Raw genomic sequence first — 24538 nt, 5'->3', positions numbered from 1 at the left:
TTAAGAATGGGGAGGGTGGTTTATGGAGGGGGGTTAAGCAACAGGGAGGAAGAGTTTTAGTCTGGAAGATAGGGGGAGAAGTGGTGGGATAATGGTCGAGATCCGTTAAGGTGTGAGTAGGTAAGAGGATAAGGGAGTGTAAGGTGGAAAATGTATGTGGTATAGAATTATAAGAGAGGATGGGATCCTCCAGGTGTCATTACGTGATCACAAACAGGCTTCTCTATGGAGGCATGGAGAAGAATGGAACTGGGAGTGGAAGGGGAAAGGGAGGGAGGGGGGGGGGGGGTTCTGAGGGGGGGAGGGGGGTTAATTCTGGGGAGTCCCATGGTGTCCAATGGGGGATGGTATACTGATGAGTGTGTAGCTGGGGTGGGAGCGGTCTCCTGGGAGATTCCTGGGGTTGCGGACTACTGGGCGAGGGCTGGGCGCCTGGGAGTCTCCAACACTATAAGTGAACGGACCTGGATAAAAGCAATGAGTAGGGACCCTGGATAGGTCACCGTTGCCACGATTAATTTCTTGGAACGTGTGTGGTATTACCTCCCCCATTAAACGTACAAAAATATTAACTGCTCTCCAGCGTCACAATGTTTCTCTGGCTTGTCTACAAGAGACCAAACTCTCTGATGCAGAGCACCTAAAGTTAAAACAGCGTTGGGTGGGGGACTGCTTTTTTGCATCAGCCAAGGGTAAAAGGGGGGGGTGGCTGTACTGATACATAAAAGCTTACAATGCCATGCTCAAGTGGTGGAAAGAGATAGGAATGGGCGATATATTTTGATGCGACTGAATGTTATGGGGCAAGATTTTTACCTCTTAAATGTTTATGGTCCTAATGTGTACGACCATTCGTTCTTCCAGCACCTGGTGCGCCTAGGAATACAATATGCGGAGGTGCCTTGGGTGGTAGTAGGTGATTTCAACCAGGTGCTGGATGCACAACAGGATCGCTCAGGCCCAAATGTGGGGATGGTGATGGGAGCAGGAAAGGGTTTGCCTTATTTATGTCAAGCCTTGAACTTGGTGGACCCGTGGCGGTTGTGCAATCCCAGCGTGCGTGATTACACGCATTTGTCACGGGCACATGGCACGTGGTCCAGACTGGATTATATATTGGTATCTGCACCTATTTTCTCACAGGTAGTAAAGTCGGAGATTGGCCCGATGGAGATCTCGGACCACACACTCATTTGGGTAGACATGGATTTTGGAGAGGCGCGGTTGAGACGACGGTTGTGGCGATTCCCCTCCTATCTGGTGGAAGATGAGAATTTTAAGGACTATCTCCAGAAAAAATGGTCACTGTTTGCAGACGCGAATGCCTGCCATACTTCAGACGCGAGATTATACTGGGAAACGGCTAAGGCTGTGTTGCGCGGGGACATTATAGCATACATGTGTGCGAGGTCTAGGCGTCTCTCGCAGGGACTGGTTCGGTTAGAGAAGGTATATCAAGAGGCCAAACGGATTCACATGGCAACTCCCTCGGCACAGACTAGAGAACAGATGCTATCGGCTTGGTGGCTTAAATGCCCTAATCCATGAACGTACTAAAAAACATCTGTTCTACCGTTCTTTTAGATTCCATCGGTTTGGAACAAATCAGGTAGATTGTTAGCGAGGCTTGTCAAAAACCTGGGGGGGTAATCGCTTTGTGTCATCATTAATAGGCCCTAATGGACGGAGGGAAACTCAGACCTCAAAGATAGCACAGTTGTTTCATGATTATTACGCGGCTTTGTATGCGTCGCCATGCCCTCAGGAGGGGCCCTCTATGAGTGAATATCTTGAGAATTCGGGACTTCCCCGTCTCTCGGCCTCGGTGATTGCTCAATTGAATGCGCCTCTAAGGGGGAATGAGATTCAGCGAGTGGTCAAGACATTAAGGAGAGGTACGGCGCCGGGGCCAGATGGATTTTCGGTCGAGTTCTTTCAGTGTATGTTCCCGCAAGTTGCGGTCCCGCTACTCGATTTCTTTGAAGCTTCGTTGCAACAGGGCTCATTCCCTGGGTTTTCCAATGACGCACTGATCTCGCTGATTCCTAAACCAGGCAAACCAGTGGACCTCCCTGGTTCTTACAGGCCGATTTCCCTGATAAACGTTGACCTAAAGATCCTGGCCAGAGTCTTAGCAGACAGGTTAGCGTTACATATGCCCTCGCTGATTGGAGAGGGGCAGGTAGGATTTGTCAGGGGGCGTCACTCCTCTGTGAATGTGAGGAAGGTATGTCTGGCCATTGCGCGGAGCCATGTGGTTAACGAGCCGTTGCTTTTGGTCAGCTTAGATGCCGAAAAGGCATTCGACAAAGTGCGTTGGAACTATATGTTTGCGGTGCTGATCATATTGGGATTGCTGGATGTTTCGGAGGCAGTAGAAGTGCTTTATGAAAAGCCAAGAGGGTCTCTGGTGGTAAATGGAACATGTACAGCCCCTTTTGAAGTGTCCTGTGGTACAAGGCAGGGATGTCCCCTGTCCCCTTTACTGTTTCTTTTATACCTGGAGCCTTTATTGAGGTATATCCAGAGCAATGTAGACGTTGTGGGGGTGAATCTTTCAGCAATCCCACTGAAAACATTAGCGTTTGCAGATGATATTTTGGTGACCCTGACACAGCCCAGGCAGTCGATCCCGGCCCTTCTCGGGGAAATTGAAGAGTTTAGTTACTTCTCTGGCTTTGCTCTTAACCTACAAAAATCAGCAGCATTCCCGATACAGGACCATATACGGACTGGGTGGGAGGGAGAGTTTCCGCTATCTTGGACGTCGGGCCCATTAAAGTACTTGGGAGTGTGGATACCAAGAGATCTGACTCAACTCTATGAGCTGAATGTCGAGCCTCTGCGTACCATTACGAAGACCTCTCTCGGGGTTTGGCAATCGCTGCCGCTGTCGAGCCTGGGTAGAGTGGCACTGTATAACATGGTGTTGGTGCCTAAGTGGACTTATATCATGCAAACGGTGCCTATATTACTCACAAGGAAGGATGAAAGATTAGTGACTAGATTGGTGGCACGCTGTATCTGGCAGGGGAAGCGGTCACGGATGGCGGCAGCGCAATTATATCGACCTAGAGGCCAGGGGGGCTGGGGCTTACTAAATGTCAAGTTGTTGTCTGTCGCCGGGAACATGAGGCATATATCCGACTGGCTTAGAGGCAAGAATCATTTCACCCTTTCGGAGGAAGAGCAGCGTCTATTACAACCGATACATTTTAGCGCGTGGTTACACGCCCAACCATGTGAACATAAGGTACCTGAGCCTTATGCAGCTTTGTTATTGCCATTGCGGCGGGCCTGGAGGTGGGTGTGTCGCCTTTTTGGGCTCTCGCCGAGGTACTCACCTTTGTTACCGTTACAGGGTAATCCTGATTTTCCACCGGGCACGAGCTCAGCTCAATTTGAGGCCTGGAGAGCCAGGGGGGCACATTATTTGCATCAGTTCTATTCAGAGGATGGCGAAAGGAAGACTTTGGGGGCCTGGCGGTTGGAATTTGGCGAGGGAGCGGGAGACTTCTTGGCTTGGCATCAGCTCTGTCATTATGTCCGGTCAATCCCCCCTGACTCCCTGAAACTAGAAGTGTGGACAAAGCTCTTGGAGGTGTTTGCCCTAGATGCACAATTGGCAGTCCCCCTAAAATATTACCATGCGCGGCTGAGAGAGCAGTTGGGTGAGGTAGATTATGAAAAATTAGCAACCCATTGGAATAACGAGTTAACCCTGAGGCTTAGGGGAGACCAGTTAAAGACTTGTGTGCTGAATATCCCCAGGGTGACAGAAAATGTGACGCTGAGAGAAACTCTCTACAAATTTGTAATGCGCATGTATTTTTCTCCACATAGGGCAATGAGGGCGGCAATGCGGACAGATGACGCATGTGCGAAGTGTGCTCACTCCCCGGCGGGCCTTGGGCACATGTTCTGGCAGTGCCCGTGTGTCCTGGATTTTTGGAGGCGAGTGGCCAGACATGTGTCGGTTATTTGGGGAGTGAACTGGAAGCCCCATGCCGCGCAGTTATTTGATCTCTTTAAACTGCAGACACCTGGAGCAGTGGGGCTTAAACCCTTTTGAGGAGAGCTACCCTTATAGGCAAGAAAGTTATACTTCACCAATGGATAGTAGCAGAACCCCCAACTTTCCAACAGTGGAAGTCCAGGATGATTTCTTTGTGCGCACTGGAGCGCAGGGGGGTGGGAGACCTAGCCTTGCCTAGAGGTGATGCATTCTGCAAGCGGTGGGCACCCTTCTGGGACTCTTTGACCCCAGTGGCACGCAGCAGGATTTTGAATTGCTGATTGATACATCATGGTGACTCCCTAGGGGGGGGGGGGGAGGGGGGGAAGAGGGGCTGGGGGGAGTGTACAGGGAGGGATTAAAGGGGAGAGGGTTAGACTGGTATTTACAAATCGGAGGGATCAGCGGGCTATAAACAGCTGTTTTGCGGGAGCAGAATATTCTGCCACTGAGAGCTGGTTATAGGGACATGATTATGAAGTATGGTTATATAATGTCTACAACTGCTCTGTCATTGATGGCTATGGCTGAGTCCAAATTAACATAATGCAAAAATTGAAGATGACAAAGATGATCCCTGTCAGAGGAAGTAACACTGAGCAAGGGGCCATAAGAGCCAAGGCCCTTTGCGGCGAGCCATGAGGAGGGGTGTATTCCTTTGGTTACCTCAACATTGTGCACGACCATCCAATATGATTGTGGGCGAGTGTTGGATGGGGGGGGGGGGGGGGGGAGGGGTGGGAAGGGGAAGGGATATAAAAAAGAAAAATTTTAAACTATCAGATGATATTGTTAGTGCAGTTGACATGCTGTGTGACCTGTTTGATTTTATCTGAACAACTGTACAGGTGATGTTCTCAACAATAAAATGATTTAAAATAAAACTGAGCAACAAGCATGCATTGAAATGTCTATACGCAAGGAGCCTGAGACATAAGATGGGAGAGCTGGAATACATTACACACAATGAAAAATTGGATATTATAGGCATCTCTGAGACCTGGTGGAAGGAAGATAACCAGTGGGACACAGTCATAACGGGCTACAAATTATATCGTAGTGATAGGGTAGATAGGATTGGAGGAGGGGTAGCAATGTATATTAATGAGAACCTTGACTCAGATAGGCTGCAAATATTGCAGGATACAAAACCCCTATTGGAATCTTTGTGGATTGAAATTCCACGTGAAAAGGGGGAAACAAATGGTGATAGGAGTGTACTACCGTCCGCCTGGCCAGGACGAGCAGACGGATGAAGCAATGTCAAAGGAAATTAGTTAAGCAAATAAAATGGGCAATGTAATAATAATGGGTGATTTCAATTATCCGACTATAGACATCGGTACATGCTAGGAGGATAAAATTTCTTGATGAAATCAAGGACAGCTTCATGGAACAGCTGGTTCAGGAGCCGACGAGAGAAGGAAAAATACTAGACTTAGTCCTTAGTGGAGCGCATGATCTGGTGTGGGGGGTAACGGTGCGAGGGCGCTTGATAACAATGATCATAATATGATCAGTTTTGATATTGGCATTGAAGTAAGTGAACTTAGGAAATCAAATACATTAGCGTTTAACTTTAGAAAAGGAGATTAAGATAAAATGAGAAAAAACATCCTAGAGGTACAGGACAAATATATTCCACGTATTAGAAAAAGAGGAAAAAAGACCAAACGTCAGCCGGCGTGGCTAAACAGTAAGGTAAAGGAAGCCATTAGAGTCAAAAAACAATCCTTCAGAAAATGGAGAAGAGAACAAACTGAAAATAATAAGATAAAACATAAGGAATGCCAAGCCAAATGCAAAGCGGAGATAAGGAGGGCAAAAAAGGACTTTGAAAAAAAGTTAGTGTTAGAAGCGAAAATACATAGTAAAAAATTTTTTAGATACATTAAAAGCAGGAAGCCGGGAGATCACGTGACGCCATGACCGGGAGCAGCTGTTGAAAACTTCGCTCCTGCCAGCTTACACGCTAACCTCTCAAAATTGGCAAGATTAAACTCACAGCGAGCTTTTTCTTTTTAAGTCGCCATCGTGGGACTTCAGGGTGCAGCATTTAAACCTAATAATTGGAGGCTTTATGGCGGCGAAAGGTGTCCGATGGGAGGAGAAGGTGCGAGTCGGCGAAGACAAAATGGCTGCTCCGGCAAGCCCGGCCGCGAACACCTTAAGCTCGGCGTGGGTGGCGGAGGTAGCAGCGGAGGGTGACGAGCGCCATCGAGCCGTTGCTGGATAGAAGACTGGGTCTCATTGATAAGTTAGCTCAGATCCAGGAGCATTTGGGGCAGCTCAATAAAGATCTGGCGGAATTTCAGCAGCGGCATGGAGCCCTGGAGGACAGAGTACAAAAGATGGAGGAGGAAAATATAAAGCTTAAAACCATGGTAGAGGAAATGAAGAGAAGCTCGAAGTTCTTCAAAATAGATCCCGGAGGAACAATTTAAGATTAGTGGGGCTGCCAGAGGCATTGGAAGGCATTAGCCTACGGATGTTCCTGGAAAAGACTACAAGAACAACTACAAATCCCAGCAGACCTAGGTGCCCTCCGGGTGGAAAGAGCCCATTGGGTGGGCCCCAAGCACCAAGAAACTGCACGCCTGCGAGTGGTGATTTGCTGTTTATTAAATTTTGCGCATAAGGAAGCTATACTGCAGGCCTTGAGAAAAGACCAGGAGCTGCGCTACGAAAATAAAAAAATTCTGTGCTTCCAAGACTATTCAGCAGCAGTAGCGATGCAGAGGAGGAAATTTTCATCTATATGTACAAGGCTTTTTGCCATGAAAATTCGATTTGCATTACAATACCCAGCTAAATTAAGAGTAACCTATCAGACGGACACGAAGATCTACACCACAGTGGAGCACGCACAAGCCTTTTTGAGCTTGGTGGAACCCAGATGATCGGGAGGTCGAGATGGTGGTTAAAGGCTGTTCTGTGGAAGTAAGAGCTACGAGATTTGGATGATCTAGTAGTGGTGGACTTACAAATTTGATGTTCTAAGAGGTTTACACCAGCACACATCCTATTTGGCCCACTGTGGAGGCCCGGACCAAGTTGGGGGGGGGGGGGGGGGGGTCTGCACAATACTGGGGAGTGGGGCAAAACGGGCAGTAGCTCTGAGCGGACAATCGGCGATCCTTTCTGGCGGTCTTGCAGAACGTGAATGCTTATCTGTAATTGAGATGTCTGCTGTGGTTAACAAGGGTGCAAATGTTGAAAAGCTAGAGTGGAATTCCCACTAGTACCTGTGCCTTGGAGTCAAGATGGATATTTGATGCGCTGGACTAGCCATACTCGAGGCACCACCGATGTACGAGTCCTTGAGGCCTTTACTGGTAATGGGCTGGGAGGAAGTTACTTATCGGGAACCTGGAGACTACATTGGAACTGGGATGAGGTTTTTTTTTTTTTTCCTCTTTTTTTCCTTTTTGAATCGGACTAATGGACATATTGCTGTTTGAACTGTTGGGGAGCCATTGGGGAAGTGAGGATGTTACTGAGTTTTGTTTAAAAGAGGGGTTGGGGGTAAGTGGCGTTAAGCGTGATGGTCTCATATGGGGACTTGGGGGTTTCAAGGACAACACAGGAATCTGGGGGACCAGGATGGATGGGTTTAGGTGGGAGAAAAGGAAGTTCAATAGGGAGGTTGGAGGGGGTGGTGGCTGGGACACCCCTTTCTTTCGCAGGAATGGTATGTATCTGGTGAGATTATAACATATGTGAATATGGGACCCTGAAAGTGGTTACATGGAACATAGGAGGCATCTCCTATTCAATGAACTAAGATTTTGCAAAGACACAAAGTAGACATTGCTTTACTTCAGGAAACCCATTTATCAAATCTGGAACATGCTAAACTACGAACCTGGTGGGTGGAGGAGTGTGTCCCCACAGCAGCCCAGGGAAAAAGGGGGGGGGGGGGGGGTTGCCATTCTGTTTAGAAAAGGAGTAGTAGATAAGCTAGATTTACATTTCGTTGACCCGGGAGATTCCTGCTATGTGAGGCTAGTATTAAACGCCAAAAAATTCTGTTTGGGAATGTGTATGCCCCGAACCAATACGACCAGAAATTTTATAAAGTGGTTACGTCAAAACTGATAGCGGGAGCTTCCTTGCCCATAATAGTAGGCGGGGATTTCAACATGGTGATGGACCCTTTGGTAGATAGCACAGGGCCTCGGATGAATGATCTTAGACAGGAGGCTCGAGGGCTGCCTAATCTCTGCCACCAGGTGGGGCTAGTGTACATTTGGCGGATACTCCACCCACAGGAGAAGGACTATACGCATCTCTCCCGGGCACATGGCACACAAGCTCGTATTGATTATTTGTTGATTTCAGAGCAATTGTTTGGGTCAGTGGCACGGTCGGCTTTGGGAACTTATGTGATTTCCGATCATGCCTGGGTGGAAATGAGCTGGTCACAAAAGGAGGTGAGGAGAACAAAATGGCGCTTGGTATTTCCAATAGAGCTATATCGGGACCAGGTATTTAAGGCCTTAATTCATAAGTGTTGGCAGGATTATAAGCTTCACAATAAAGGACATGTCAGAGACCGGTTACTGTATTGGGAGGCGGCTAAGGCAGTATTCTGTGGTGAGATCATTAGCTATATGTCGCATAAACGCAAGGCTAGAGATCGAGAAGTACTGCGGTTGAGCCAAAAATTAAGCACCGCTAGGAGAAGGTACGGTCAGATACCCTCCTCGGCGAATAGACAGCAATTAATGACACTACAGATGGCATTAAATGAACTCCTCCACCAAAGGGCCTTGAAGTCGCAGATTTATTATAAATACCAACTCTTTAAGTATGGGAATAAAGGGGGTCGGCTGATGGCACGTCTTGTAGCGGCTAAGCAAGGCAGGGCAAGGATCTTAGCTATGAAGACGAGTCAGGGAGACCGGGTTCACACGGATCGTTATATCAGTGAGATTTTTTACAGTTATTATAAACGGCTGTATGAGGCTCCACAAGATGAAGGCTTATCGGGGGATTTCTATCTAAATCAAATTAGGATGCTGCTGATTTCGCTGCAAGATGAGTAGCGGCTTAATTGCCCTATAACGGCAGAGGTACTATCAGCTACTAACCAAAGTGTGTTGGCTAAAGCACCGGGCATGGATGGTTATAGGGCAGAATTTTATAAAATCATGGGGGAGGAGATAGTACAACCATTGACAAATATGTTAAATGTCCTAGTAGATAAGGAACAGATGCCTCCTGCCCTGAACACTGCTTGTATCATCGTGATTCCCAAGAAGGGGAAAGATCCGGAACTAGCTGAATCTTATAGGCCTATTTTGCTGTTGAACTACGAGGTGAAACTGATGGCTAAGATAATGGCGAATAGATTAGCGAGAGTTTTGCCAAAACTAATACAGGACTCTCAAGTCGGATTTGTGAGAGGACGGACGATTGTCAAAAACGTTCGGAAGGTTTTGACCTCATTAGAAGCCAGGTGTTGGGGGAATAAAGATTCTCTGTTAGTAAGATTCGACGTTGAGAAAGCTTTCGACCGAGTGTACTGGAGTTTTTTATATGCAGTACTACAGAAATACGGGTAGATTTCTATCAGGGATAAAAGCTTTGTACTCGAATCCGAAGACAAGAACATCGGTTAATGAGATTGAAAGAGAGGATTTTGAGATAGGCCGGGGAACCCGACAGGGTTGTCCTTTATCGCCCCTTTTATTTGTGTTGACATTGGACCCATTATTGAGAGGTATCGAGGAACATCCGGAGGTGGCTGGGGTAGAGATAGGCAGGGAGGTTTTTAAAGTGGCGGCCTTTGCCGATGATATTCTGGTCCATTTAACAAATCCATGGGAGTCTTTAGCGGCCTTACTGGAGATCTTCTCAGAATTTGGGGACTATGCGGGCCTACGTTTGAATTTAGAGAAATCGGAGGCTATAGCTTCAACTTGTAGAGGGTAAACCTATCTCTGGATAGCCTTTAGTTGTTCACTTCATGAGAGGTTTGCTTTTGTCAAAGCCCCCAGTCAAACCTCCACCAGTGTCATGGGATCTCAACGTCGTTCTCACTCAGCTGATGAAAGCTCCTTTTGAGCCACTGAATTCCTTCCATCTGAAGTACTTGACCTGGAAGGTCATTTTCTTGGTGGCTGGTAGTGCATGCACCTTATTTTAAGTTTCATCATAATAGAGTAGTCCTCCGCACTCACCCTAAGTTCTCGCCGAAGGTGGTGTCGGAGTTCCATCTGAACCAGTCAATTGTCTTGCCAACATTCTTTCCCTGTCCTCATATCCGCCCTGGTGAAGACAAGTTGCACACCTTGGACTGTAAGAGAGCATTGGCCTTTTACGTGGAGCGGACAAAGCCCTACAGACAGTCCACCCAGTTGTTTCTTTTGATCTCAACAGGAGGGGAGTCGCCATCGGAAAACGCACAATCTCTAATTGGCTAGCGAATTGTATATCCTTTATTTATGCCCAAGCTGGGCTGACTCTAGAGGGCCACGTCATGGGTCATAATGTCAGAGCCATGGCTGCGTCGGTGGCTCACTTAAAGTCAGTCTCCATTGAAGAGATTTGCAAGGCTGCAACATGGTCATCAGTTCACACATTCACACCTCACTACTGCTTTCAGCAGGATACCTGACGCGACAGTTGGTATGGGCAGTCGGTGCTGCAGAATCTGTTCGGTGTTTAGAATCCAACTCCACCTTCCTAGGCCCATTTTTGTTCTGTTCTAGGCTGCACTCCCACTTAGTTGTGTTTCTTTTCAGGTCAATCTCGGTTATGTCCTCGCCGTTGCGAGGCCCAATTGACCAATGTTCATTTTGAGTGAGCCTGGCTGCCAGGGATACCCCAATCGTGAGAACAAGCAGCCTGCTTGTCCTCAGAGAAAGTGAAGATACATACCTGTAGCAGGTATTCTCCGAGGACAGCAGGCTGATTGTTCTCACAAACCCACCCTCCTCCCCTTTGGAGTTGTTCCAGTTCTCTGTTTTGCTTTTTATTAAACTGAGGAGGGCACGCTTGCGTCGCGGGCGGGAAGCCGTTTGCGCATCTGCGGTGTGCTCTGCCTGCACGACGGAGCGTTCTGGAGAGTTCTTCGTTTTGCTATACAAATTTTGCAGGTCTCCTGAGCCGTCGTGGACGACGACCCAATCATGAGAACACTCAGCCTGCTGTCCTCGGAGAATACCTGCTTCAGGTATGTATCTTCACTTTACAGTGGTTGGCAAGGTAACTATTAGTGCGTATTGAATAGTGTCTTAGTTCATTTCTTAAATGAAAAGATGTGTTACAGTTAGAGGTTGTGTTGTGTATTGTTGTCCAGAATGATTAGTGCATATTTTACTCACAGAATTTCCTAAAGAGGTAGGTCTGCAAAAGCTTGAGGTTGTGGGGGGGAGGGCGGGACTGTTCTATGCTATGGGGAGGAGAGAGTGATCTATTCTATGCTGGAGGAGGGTACAGGAGGAGAAGAAGGAGAGAGATCCACCCCCTGGAGGACATTCTGAATCTCTATTACTAATGAAGCAGCACATGCAAAGAACACACACAGCAATGTTGACAGAGACCCTCCCTTACCTTGGGCAGCAATCCGCTTTCCATTCACGTCAGTCAGCTCTTGACTAGGTCTCTCCTCAATCACAATGTGCCCCCCATCCTCTAGGCTCAGGTCACACGACGTGCTGGGGGCTGCCACGTAGAATGGAATGCCATGGTGCTTGGCAGCAATGGCCAGCTGATAGGTACCAACTTTGTTTGCTGTGTCACCATTTGCCACAACTCTGTCTGCTCCCACGATGACAGCTACAAGCCAGCAAAAAAGGGAGAAACTCAGAGCAGGTTACAGATTAGCAAACACAGACCCACAGAGGTTAGGTTTACAGACCACAAGTTCAGTAGCAGCTTGGTCTGGTGTTAACTTCACCCTCCGTGAACAGGGCTCCTTTTCACCCCTTGGCTTTTAGAGGCTCATTTTCATAGAACAGACTTACAAAGTTATATAGGTTACAATTGTTCTAAGTCTGTGTGCTTTAGAAATGAGCCCCTTAGTGTTTTATCCAGCTGCTGAACCACTTGTGTATTTACAGCAGAATCATCAGAGCCGTCACAATTTTCAGCAGGTTTCCCACCCAGACTTATGCTGTAAAACAAACACCTCTAACTTTCAGATCCCAAATCAGCCGGTAATAATTAGCTGTAAAATTTGACACAGCTGAACAGATGTGGACAGACTGTCACTTACCTTATTGGGTATCCATTTTGTGATCACTGACGACGAGTGGCCTAATGGTTACTGCAGTGTGCCGGCAACTCCTTGCGACCTAGGGCAAGTCACTAAACCCTCCATTGCCCCAGGCCCAAACCAGACGAGGGACAGAGAAAGTATCTCAATACAAGTGATACCTCGGTTTTCGTCGGTTTTGGATTTCGTTGATTTTTCTCGACTAGAAATTTGTCTTGGTTTTCGTCGGTTGCCTCGGATTTCGTCGAAAAAGAAGGACGTCCATCTCCCAATTTGTATTGGAAGATGGACGTCCTTCTCCCGATTTTGGGCGTCCTAGTTAATTGCCTCGGTTTTCGTCAGTTTTGGATTTCGCCGATTGTTTTCGGACGGATTATCGACGAAAACCGAGGTTTCACTGTATATGCAAATCACTTTGTATCAAAGAGAGGTGGCATATCAAATGCATGACCATTACCTTTAGCCTTCCCTAGATTTAAGGTTTACCTTAAGTCCATTAACCATTAAGATAAACATAGGGAAAGCCACTGCTTATCCCTGGAGTTGGTTGCAAGGCACATTGCTACTTGTGACCTAGGCTGGCTACTGTTGGAAACAGGATACTGGGCTAGAGGCCCATTGATCTGACCCACTCTGGTAATTCCTATGTCCTGAGATGTACTGGGACCATCATGCCGTTGCTGTACACACCTGACACGCCCTTCTCCTTCATAGCCACGGAGACCATACTGTCAGCGATGAGCGTGGCAGGTATCTTCTCATACACCAATTCATATGCAGTGAGTCTCGCGCCTTGGTTATAGGGCCTGGTTTCTGTGCAGTAAACATGCGCCAGATGGCCCATCATGTGCAGAGAACGAATCACACCTAAACAATCAATATTAAATACAGGGTAAAGGCAGCTCCTTCCTACAGATCTTCACATAATGTATCATGAATGTGATATTATAAAGGACTCGACCTGCTTCTCTACAGAACCTGTGGCCTAAACACAGGTGGCCTACCCCTCATGCACGACCTCTCACCCAGAGCCGTGCCATAGCCAGCAGTGGCCAGTGATCCAGTGTTACAGTGGGTCAGGATGGTGACTGGCTGCCCTGGGACTCTCTGGAGGAGATGCTGAGCTCCATAGTCCCCGATCTTCTTATTGTCCTCCACATCCTTTGTCAGAAGGTCCTCTGCCCACTGGATCACGCTAAGAAGCGAACAAAGATATTACCATTATACAATGAAGCAATGAGATCTTCTTCCAACCAACCCCATCCCCCCTGCAGCAAGGAAAGGGCAACAGATAGAAAGATTGACCACACTTGGTCGTCCAGACACTACTGCCATCACAAGTTCCTGAGCACCTGCCACTCACATGTCATTTCTGGTCAGCATGCAGTCTATAGGCTGAAAGGACCCAGAGCCAGGCTCTGACTTCCTCTGTATGTTACATCTGCACCTTGCTGGAAATATTCACATTTGGCTTTGTAGTTCCTTGGACTCGTAGCTCAATTAGAAAACAGTTTCAGGTTCAGCTTTCATCTATAACTAGCTGTGATTTTAATTTCTTCCAGTGTAGCATACCAATTGTAGAGATAGTCCTGAGCCACAGACTACAGCTCTCTCTGGAAGCTGTTATGCATGCACCCAGTTAGCATTGTGAAAGAGCAGGGACTCAGGAATTGAACCCCACCCTTCTGCACAGCAGTCAGCCATCAGAAGAAACACACATTAAGGAAATTAGGATTTGCTTAATGAAATGATCAAACCAGGAGGTGCCAGATGAGACAAGCGATCACTTCTTAAGCAGGTCAAAAACAAATATATAAAGAACCTTCCCAAGGGGGCAGAAGCCCATAGAAACCTGTACTTAAGGGGCAAAAGAGGAACTTGGGGAGGACCAGGCCATAGCAAAAAAGCTAAATTAATTTTTTGCGTCACTGTTTACTGTGCCTGTAACATTTTTGAAGGTGATGACTCAGAGGAACTGAAGCAAATCATGGTGAACTGGGAGGATGCAAACTGACGAACTAAATGGCAGCAAATCACCAGGACTGGATGGCACCATGGGAGTTCTGAAAAATGAAAGGCAGGCTCTTCAGCTTGGAGAAGAGATGGCTGAGGGAGATATGAAAGAGGTCTATAAAATACTGAGTGGTGTGAAACGGGTAGACGTGAATCACATGTTTACTCTTTCAAAAAAAAAAAAATACTAAGATTGGGGGGCATACAATTAAGCTATTAAGTAGTAAATTTAAAACAAACTGAAGAAAATACTTCTTCATTCAACGTGTAATTAAACTCTGGAATTCCTTGTCAGAGATTGTGGTAAAAGCAGTTAGGAGTGAAAAGGCAGCTTTGTGGTTACAGAACAATTTTCCTGGAGACTTCTTTTTCTAGGGAAAAGTTCTAATTCTCTTCTGTTGGAAGAAGAAGTTAGACAGCTATTTTCTAGAGTGAAAGAAAAGTAGCTAATGATAGTTTCTTACCTAGGATAGAAGGGGGAGGAGTTCTTGGAGGAACCCAGATTATCATTTCCTGACCACTGGGGAGTATGTCACTTCGTGACTAACAAGGAATACATAGCAGACTAGAGAGGAAATGGAGAGGCACTGTGCGAATATGGCTGATAAATGGCCCTTCTGAGTTCTAGGAGAGTTAATCCATCCATGGCAATGCTGAACGACATCATCAGTGTGTGGCTGATTTTTAACATTTTCATTAATCTAGAAATGGATGTAAACAGTGAGGTGATCAAATCTGCAAAAAAGACTCAAATTACATTACAAGCTGATTGTGAGGAACTACAGAAGATCTTGTGAGACTGAGGAGTTGGATGAGAATGATGTTTGCAATCTGCACTAGATGGTCTAGTGAATTGTTCAATGTGGGATATAAGTTTTTAAATTAAATTAAGAGGCAGATAAAATTTTATTTTCACAAGCGCAAAATGATATATAGAAAAAAACACTGCTAAATATTCTTATACACTGCTGGGTTCAGTATTAGGGGTCACCAGCCAGGAAAAGAATTTGGCCTCATTCTGGACGTTATGATCTCTGCTGAGTGGGCAGTAGTTTATAAAAAGAAAAAAAAACAAATAACCAAGGAGTTAGGAATGATTATGAAAGTAATAGAAAAATGGAGAATAAAATCACGTCTCTGTGATCACATCTCAACTACTGTGTGCAGTTCTAAAGCAGTTTCCTTTTCACCCCCAGAGAAGGGGAAAATTCTTTGCTTACCTCTTCCGGATGCTTTCAGAGGTGGCATCTGCCCGCGCCGCCTCCAGGTGCACAAACACAGACAGCTCTTCTGCTGCTTTGGCCATGTTGACGGCTGTTGGCCGGGAAGTGACAAGGAACTTAAGGGAATCCAGAATAAAGGTCACTAGCTGATCCTTCTCCTTCACTTCAATGCGCTGTAACTCCACAGCCAGGCTCAGGCAACCCACAATGGCAATGGCTGGGGCCCCTCGCACCTGTAAGGTCCCAGGTCACAATGTCAGACCTCCGATGATCTGTATGGTGGGGGCGAGACTCCAGTTTAAATCCCTCACTTCCCTCCCAGCACTATAAGAATGAAGGTGGAAGCTCCAGCTGGATCCATGATATGTGGTGACGTTTAAGGATCAACCTACCTAAATGTTCCTTTTGATAAGGCTCGTGTAAAACCAAAAACAAACAAGTTTAGCAAAAGAAATCTGATTCTCCCTGAAATTCCCTAATGTACTTTTTTAATTCTGACAACCATTTTAATTGATCCCATAAACCGCTTAGACAAATGGATTGATAGGTGGTGTAAAAAGTAAAGTGACACCGAAATTATTTTGATCTGTTTCAGTACAGGCTTCTGGTGTACCCCAGGGTATCACCAGCAACTGGTTTAAGTTTAGGGGAGCACGGAAGCAGTAGCAGCAAGACAGGGCTTCTGGCACTATGGGCTGAATTCGATAAAGGGCGCTTCAAAAATGGGTCCCGAAAAAGATTGGTGCTGATGGCCATCCTATAAAGGGCGCTAGACTTATAACTGCTTGAACCTGGGGTAAATCCTGACGCCCGAGTTGGATGCATGAACCCATTCTTCTGTAACAATGCATGCTACTTTTTGGAACGCCCCTCTTGTGGCCACACGCCCTTGAATTGGACGCCAAGTATTACAGACTAGCGCTCAGCCAAATGCGTTGCGCAAATCCTGACTGGTGCCAATCAATGTCAATTGGTTGTTAGCAGTCAATTATTGCTCGTTAACCAAGTTGTGCGCACATCTCAGGACCATGGCCAAATACAGAATCCAAGGGTATGAGCCTTCAATTGCAATTGTCCAGTGATTTTTCCATTGTTTTAATAATCCTGCCCTTCCACTGTTCCTAGTCTGCTCAGTGCCCAACAGGCCAATGGTTCCCCTCAGAATCTCAAGTCATGCGCTCTAAATCTGGCCACCAGAGGTCAGTCTTAACAATGAGCAGATGCCAACACTGGATGCTCATGGTATTTGTTTTTTGGTATTTAGACAGGTCGGGGGTCATGGGGGAGAAGAAAGCTTAAAAAGGCGTAGCTGTCTTGAAACTGGATTTGGTACATTTTCCCCTGATCATACTGACAGTACTGATCCAGCACCTTGAGTTCTCCATGGACGAGCAGGATGAGTCAGCCACACACTGGTGACACCATCTAATGGTGCCAGGGCCAGATTTGCTTTCGTACAGCTTAGAAAGGTTTGGATACCAAATGCATCCATGGTGTCATCGGTTGATATTACCACTGCATGATAGACTTATCCTGCTATCCATGGAGAACTCCAGTTACAGGTAAGTAAACTCACCAAATCTCCCATACATAACAAAAACCTTGTTAAGTCAGACTAAGGTATATTGAACCCAGTATCCTGTGTCAAACAAAGGCCAATCCTGGTCCAGCAGATCCCCAAAAGATATGTTTCTCCTAACTCATTTTCAGGGATGAACAGTGGTTACCCAAGTCTACTTGGATAATCATTTTTATGGACTTTTCTTTGTCCAAACCTACTCTGAACCTTGCTCTGTTAGAAACCTTGACCACATTCCACAGCTTAATTAATTACATGGTGCATTAGGGAAAAAACAAACTCTTGACCATATGTTCTCGATCTTGTTTTTAATGTTTGAAAGGTTAAAACAACTTTTCCCTGTTTAATTGTTCCAACCCATTTAGGATTTTATTTAAAAAAAAAAAACAAAAAAAACCTCTTCTCCTCTTAAAAACAGAGGTTAATCCCACCCCCCAATCAATTTTGTCATTCTTCTCTTGACCTTTGAGACAGGCAACCATAACTGCACATAATACTCAAGGTGTTGCCCACAGCCAAGCTTCAGACAGTAAGGTGTTAATCACAGCTGCTAAATAAACAGATCCTTAGAACTTCTGAAGTGATGTCCATTTCTGTACCCACATCAGCATCAATATCAATTTCTCACCCAGAAGCTCATGCCTCCTTCTTAGCTAAAAGTTTCTATCCCGCTGTGTAGAAGACACTGCACACAAAAAAATGCTTAGGACAAACACAAAGGAATCCTGTTTAGAAGGATTGGATCCAAAGAAGCTTAGTGGAGATTAGGTAGGAGAACCGGTGCTGGGCAGACTTCTATTTATATAATGAGTTTATCTTATTGGGCAGACTGGATGCACCATACAGGCCTTTTATCTGCTGTCATCTAAGTTACTATTTTTTATTTATCAGGATTTATTTACTGCCTTTTTGAAAAAATTCACTCAAGCCGGTGTACAGTAAGAATAAATCAAACATAAGCAACAGACAATTACAGCAGTAAAAATATTCAAATAATACAAAGTACAGCATAGTATGCTACTTACAATGATAACAATATATAATAGAACATTTTAATAGACAGCGTAGGGTATAAGAAAAGATGGAACATACAGATAGGTAAGAGAGTAAGAGGAGTTAGAAAATAAGGTGACTAATTTAAAGAAAGGGACACATCTTTGCTTACATGAGGTCAGAGAGATGGTTAAATATCTCAGCTAGGGTAGGAGTGGATAAACATGTCCTGTGTGTGTGAGAGAGAGAGACTAAGAAGTTAGTTACTTCTTTCATTAAAGGCCTGGGTGAAGAGCAAAGCTTTCACCTGCTTCCTGAAGTAGAGATAGTCTTATGTTAAGCGGAGCCTTTCAGGGAGTGCATTCCAGAGTGTGCGGGCTACCCCAGAGATGGCTCGCTTGCGGGTATCACATTGTGTAATATTTTTGGAGAGAGTATGGTTAGGGATACCCCATGGGAGGACCTTAGTGTCCATGGAGGTGTGTGGAGGATCATCCTATTCTTCAACTACTCGGGGCCATGTCCTTTAAGATCACACAGAGTTTTAAATTTAGCCCTGTATTGTACTGGTACCAATGAAGTTTTTGCAAAAATGGGGTGATGTGGTCACGTCGCTTGCAACCTTCTTTGAGTCTTGCTGCAGCGGTGCAGGCCCTTTGTAGTCAGACCATTGTAGAGTGCATTACAGTTCAGTCTTGCTGTTATCTGGGATAAGATTTTTCCTTCTCGATGTAAGGAGAGAGGTAGTGTAGGTTTCGCAAACTAGCAGAAGCAGCTCTTGCAGGTTGTTGGATTTGGGGAATTAGAGTAAGTGTTGAATCTAATTATTCCAAGGTTCCTGACTTGTGATTTGAGGGGGAGTTCATACTTTCCAAAAGAAATTTTGATGTCAGGTACGTGTCCACTTGTGTTAGGGGCCCAGAAAAGCTCGGTTTTACTTGGGTTCAGGCAAAGTATGTTGTGCTTAGCCCATTCTTGAATTGATGTTAAACAGGTAATCAGTTTATTCAAGGCTATAGGTAAGTCAGGTTCAATAGTTATGAGCAGCTGCACATCATCCATGTACATGTAGAACCGAGTGTCCACTGACCTAATCATCTCGACTAGTGGCTTGAGGTAGATATTGAACAAAATAGATGACAGTATCGATCCTTGTGGTACCCTGCAGATCAGTGTCCATGGTAGTGATGAGTTGCTGGCAAACATTACAGACTGTTGCCTGTCTGATAGATAGGATCTGAACCATGCAAGTACTGTTCCATTGATACCTGTTTTTTGCCAATTGTGCTAACATAATATTGTGATCCACGGTGTCAAAAGCTGCTGAGAAATCTAGCAGTACTAATACTGAGGCAAATTCTCTGTTTCTGTGAAGATCATCTAATAGGGATACAAGGACCGTTTCTGTTCCCTAACCGGATCTGAATCCAGATTGACATAGATCTAGCCAACTGTCAGCTTTTTTTTTTTCTTACTTTGATCTCTTTCCACACTCTGGGAGATACCACTTGTTTCAGGTGGTCACTTAGGTTAAATTTAATTAGAAAATTGTCTGACCATGATAGATGGGTGTTATTTTAATACTGCTATCCCAGAATTCTGGGTTGTCAACCCCTTTGTAGGTTAACTATATACGCTACAAGCAATATGCTTCTGTAAAAATCAAGGTGGGCTGATTACTGTGGTGAGGACAGGTGGAGTTACAGGGCAGCAGAGTGAAGTAACCTGGGCCAGTGAAAGGGAATTGATATTCAAGATGCGGGAAGGGGGAAATGAGCTGGCTATTAAGGTAGCAGAAGGGAGAAATCTGGGGGTAGTAAGAAGAAGCTGATTATGAGAGAGGGGAAGCACATAACGTGGAATGTTCCATTCAATGTGGAAACTTAAGCGTGTAAAACCTTTCTTCTCGAGGGAAATATTCCGCAACCTAATACAATCAATGGTACTAAGTCACGCAGACTACTGCAACTCAATCTATGCTGGATGCAAAGAACAACTCTCTAAGAAACTCCAGACAGCTCAAAACACAGCAGCCAGGCTTATATTTGGCAAATCGTGATTCGACAGTGCCAAACCCCTCCGAGAAAAACTGCACTGGCTTCCAATCAAAGAACGTACTACTTTCAAAATCTTTACCCTGGTCCACAAAATCATCTACGGCCAAGTCCTTGGATATATGACAGGCCTTACAGACCTCCCATCCAGAAATACAAACATCATCTCAAACATACCTAAACCTCCATTATCCAAACTGCAAAGGACTTAAATACAAAGCAACCTATGCATCCAGCCTCTCCTATATAAGCACACAACTATGGAACGCACTGCCAAAAGCTGTGAAAACAACATACGACCATCTAAACTTCAGGAAATCACTAAAAACCTACTTGTTCAAAAATGCATATGCCACCGACCCAACATAAATACCCACACTCTGCAACAAAGCAAAAACAAAGCTCGTAATGGACACTTTATAACCTTCACTCTCCTTGAACCCCTCTGTATTTGAAACACATGCATCTTACTCGTCCACAATATCACTTGTATTTGTTTCTTTTTGTTTCTTTTACCGGACCTGGCACACGCCTTCTCGGTATTATGTAAGCCACATTGAGTCTGCAAATAGGTGGGAAAATGTGGGATACAAATGTAACAAATTACTACTACTACTTAACACTTCTAGAGTGCTACTAGGGTTACGCAGCGCTGTACAGATTAACAAAAAGGACAGTCCCTGCTCCAAGGAGCTTACAATCTAATCTAAATAAATAAAAATAAATAATCTGGGTGGCAGTGAGAGGGAGCTGCTTGTCAAGGGGTAGTAGTAAGAAAAAGCTGATTATGAGAGTGGGGGAGCAGATAATCTAGGGGGCAGTAAGAGAGCAGATTATGAGTGTGGGGCAATTTGACAGGGGTAGTACTAAGAAAAAGCTGATTATGTGAGTGGGGGAGCAGATGATCTAGGGAGCAGCAAGAGAGAGCAGATTATGAGTGTGGGGCAATCTGACAAATTGAAGAGTAGCAAATCGCCAGGACCAGATGGTATACATCCCAGAGTATTGATAGAATTGAAAAATGAACATGCAAAACAATTAGTAATATGTAATTTATCTTTAAAATCAAGCATGGAACCAGAAGATTGGAGGGTGGCCAATGTAACGCAGATTTTTTAAAAGGGTTCCAGAGGTGATCCAGGAAATTACAGACCGGTGAGGCTTACATCGGTGCCAGGCAAAATAATAGAGACTATTATAAAAAAACAAAATTACAGAACATATTCAAAAGCATAGATTAATGAGAAAAAGCCAATATGGGAAATCTTACCTCACCAATCTACTACATTTCTTTGAAGGGGTGAACGACATGTGGGATAAAGGTGAGCTGGTCAATATTGTGTATATGGAGTTTCAAAAGGCATTTGACAAAGTACCTCATGAAAGACTCCAGAGGAAATTGGAAAGTCATGGGATAGGAGATAGTGTCTTATTACTGGTTAAAGATAGAAAACAGAGAGTAGGGTTATAAATGGTCAGTTTTGAGAAGGGTAGATAGTGGGATCTGTGTTGGGACTGCTGCTTTTTACACTTTTTTTTATACATGATCTAGATATGGGAATAACTAGCGAGTTAATTAACTTTGCCAATAACACAAAAGTTATTCAAAGTTGTTAAATCACAAGAGGATTGTGAAAAATTGCAAGACGACCTTACGAGACTGGGAGACTGGGTATCCAAATGGCAGATGATTTTATTTTATTTATTGCATTTGTATCCCACATTCCCACACCTATTTGCAGGCTCAATGTGGCTTACATAGATTGATAACATTGTATAACAGGAATATCGGATACAATTAGTAATGTGTAGCGCTTAGGAAGGGGTGAGGGAAGAGAGTTGTTAGGGTAATTGTAGGAGGGTGTTGCGCTCATAGTTGAGTGGACTTAGTGAGGTAATAAGTTCTCATTGTAGGCCTTGTTGAAGAAGAATGTTTTCAGAGATTCCGAAAGATAGATGTTTCTTTGATTGCTTTCAGGTCTGTAGGTAATGCATTCCATATCTGCGTGCTCTTGTAAGAGAAGATAGTGGCGTGCATCATCTTGTATTTAAGTCCTTTGGCAGCTGGGTACTGCAGGTTGAGAAATTTACGGGATGATCTTGTGGCGTTTTCTGGGAGGTAGGTCTACGAGGTTTAGCATGTAGATTGGGGCGTCTGCCATGAATAATTTTGTGTACCAACCGTGCAGATCTTGAACACAATGCGTTCCTTCAGTGGAAGCCAGTGAAGTTTCTCTCTTAGTGGTTTTGCGCTTTCATATTTGGCTTTTCCAAATATGAGTCTGGCGGCTGTATTCTGGGCAGTTTGAAGTTTTTTGGGATGTTTAATGTGAGCACTTGCAAAGTGATGCATATGGGAAAGAGGAACCCGAACTACAGCTACATGATGCAAGGTTCCACGTTAGGAGTCACCAACCAGGAAAAGGATCTAGGAGTCATTGTTGATGATACTTTGAAACCCTCTGCTCAGTGTAGCGCGGCAGCAAAGAGAGCAAATAGAATGTTAGGTATTAATAGGAAAGGAATGGAAAATAAAAATGAGGATGCTATAATCCCTTTGTATTGATTCATGGTGTGACCACACCTTGAATACTGTGTGCAATTCTGGTCACCTTATCTCAAAAAACAGAGTGGAATTAAAAAAAAAGGACAGAGAAGGCCAACGAAAATGATAAAAGGTATGGAACAACTTCCCTATGAGGAAGGCTGAAACGGCTTGGAAAAAAGACAGCTGAGGGGAGAAATGAAAGATGCATATAAAATACTGTGTGCAGTGGAACGGGTAGATATGAATCGCTTGTTTACTCATTCCAAAAATACTAGGACTAGGGAGCACACAATGAAGCTACAAAGTAGTAAATTTCAACACTGGAGCTGCCTGCTCGTTAGAAGTCTGGGGAAAGAAAGGCTGCTTCTTTGAATTTCCTTTTATTTGATTTAATTCTTTTAAAGCAGCTACCTGTTAAAAGTGGCTGCCTCTCCCAAAGACGGTACACCTTTCCAGAGAAAGGGACGGCCCTTCCCTGCTAAGCCAGGGAGATGGGGGAGGAAGGGGGGGTGGACTCGAGACACCCGAGTTTAACACCCCCGAGGCTGTCAAAGAAAGAAGAGAAAAGGAAACCTGTCAAGCCTCTAAATAAGATTCCAGGCACAGAAGAATTATCACAAATATCTGTAATATCTAAAGAGAAAAGGAGAGAGACTAATGGGCTCACTTCCTACCTGCTGGGAGACTGAGAAAATACTGAGGCTAAGGTCACATGGCCAGGGCTTCTATTGGCTCTCTAGAGTCAGAAGTTTTTTCTCAGTCTCCCACCTGCTGGTAGGCGAGCACAACCCATCAGTCCAATCCTGGTCCGGTCCGGAAGGGACGCTAAGGACTCGCTTGTTTACTCATTCCAAAAATACTAGGACTAGGGAGCACACAATGAAGCTACAAAGTAGTAATTTCAACGAAATCAGAGAAAATATTTCTTTGCTCAGTGTGTAATTAAACTCGAATTCATTGCCAGAGAATGTGGTAAAAGCAGTTAGCTCAGCAGGGTTTTAAAAAAAGTTTAGATAGCTTCCTAAAAGAAAAGGAGTAGCCTAGTGGTTAGTGCTGTGGACTTTGAACCTGGGGAACTGGTTTCGATTCCCACTGCAGCTCCTTGTAACTCTGGGCAAGTCACTTAACCTAACCCTCCATTGCCACTGGTAAAAAAGTAAGTACCTGAATATATGTAAACTTTTTTGAATGTTGTTGCAAGAACCTCAGAAAGGCGGCATATCAAGTCCCATTTCCCTTTCCCTATTATTAAAATGGACTTGTACAGTTTTGGGATCTTGTCAGGTACTTGTGGTCTGGACTGGCCACTGTTGGAAACAGGATACTGGGCTTGATGGACCTCTGTCTGTCCTAGTATGGAAAACACTTATGTACTTATGAATAATCTAAGGGATGGGGCAGTAAGAGATTCATGATTATGAAGATGAAGGAAGAGAATGATCTGAGGAAACTAATTGTCAGTGAGGATATCTGGAGGCCTGGTCTGTTCTTACCTTCATAGAACGGATAACTTCCCAGGCCTCCTGCAGGCTGCGCACCGGCTCATAACGGCTCTCATGAGGTAGAAGCAGCTGATTCAGCACCGCCAGACAACCCGGACGGTACCGCACAGACTCCAAACTCATCGTGGCTCTCCCATTGCACGTGACCGAAAAATTCCTATACAAAACCTATACATCCTCTCCACGTGACCGGAAGAGACTCCGGTACATATTCACGCCAACTCCCCTGCACGTGACCGGAAGAGATTTCTCAGCACCTCGGGTGGAGCACTGGCCATAGAGACCCTACTTCAGACCATGGTTCCTAACAGAATAGTTAACCAAATTTTCAATGTAATCAAAGGTCGAGTAAAACACCGCTTTGATTGTTAGCTGATCGCTCTGTTA

At 45.0% G+C, this 24538-nt stretch overlaps 1 protein-coding gene across 2 annotated transcripts in view; it reads right to left on the bottom strand.

Moving 5' to 3' along the window:
• MRI1 (methylthioribose-1-phosphate isomerase 1) overlaps window positions 1-24538 on the bottom strand; it is a 31244-nt gene extending 6706 nt beyond the window's left edge. Inside the window, exons 1-5 of one of the 2 annotated variants that reach the window (XM_030196891.1) lie at window positions 24143-24536; window positions 15473-15708; window positions 13265-13434; window positions 12930-13106; window positions 11576-11800 (exon numbers count right to left, since the gene is read on the bottom strand). In XM_030196891.1, coding sequence (XP_030052751.1) covers window positions 11576-11800; window positions 12930-13106; window positions 13265-13434; window positions 15473-15708; window positions 24143-24274 — 940 coding nt within the window. In that variant the 5' untranslated portion in view covers window positions 24275-24536. Of the gene's footprint in view, window positions 1-11575; window positions 11801-12929; window positions 13107-13264; window positions 13435-15472; window positions 15709-24142 lie in introns of both variants that reach the window. The other variant, XM_030196892.1, reaches the window with a different exon arrangement.

Source organism: Microcaecilia unicolor, chromosome 3 (assembly GCF_901765095.1).
Source record: "Microcaecilia unicolor chromosome 3, aMicUni1.1, whole genome shotgun sequence".
In the NCBI taxonomy this organism is placed as follows: Eukaryota; Metazoa; Chordata; class Amphibia; order Gymnophiona; family Siphonopidae; genus Microcaecilia; species Microcaecilia unicolor.
The sequence above is the reverse complement of the archived record's forward strand: the minus strand, read 5'-3'. Positions and strand labels throughout refer to the sequence as shown.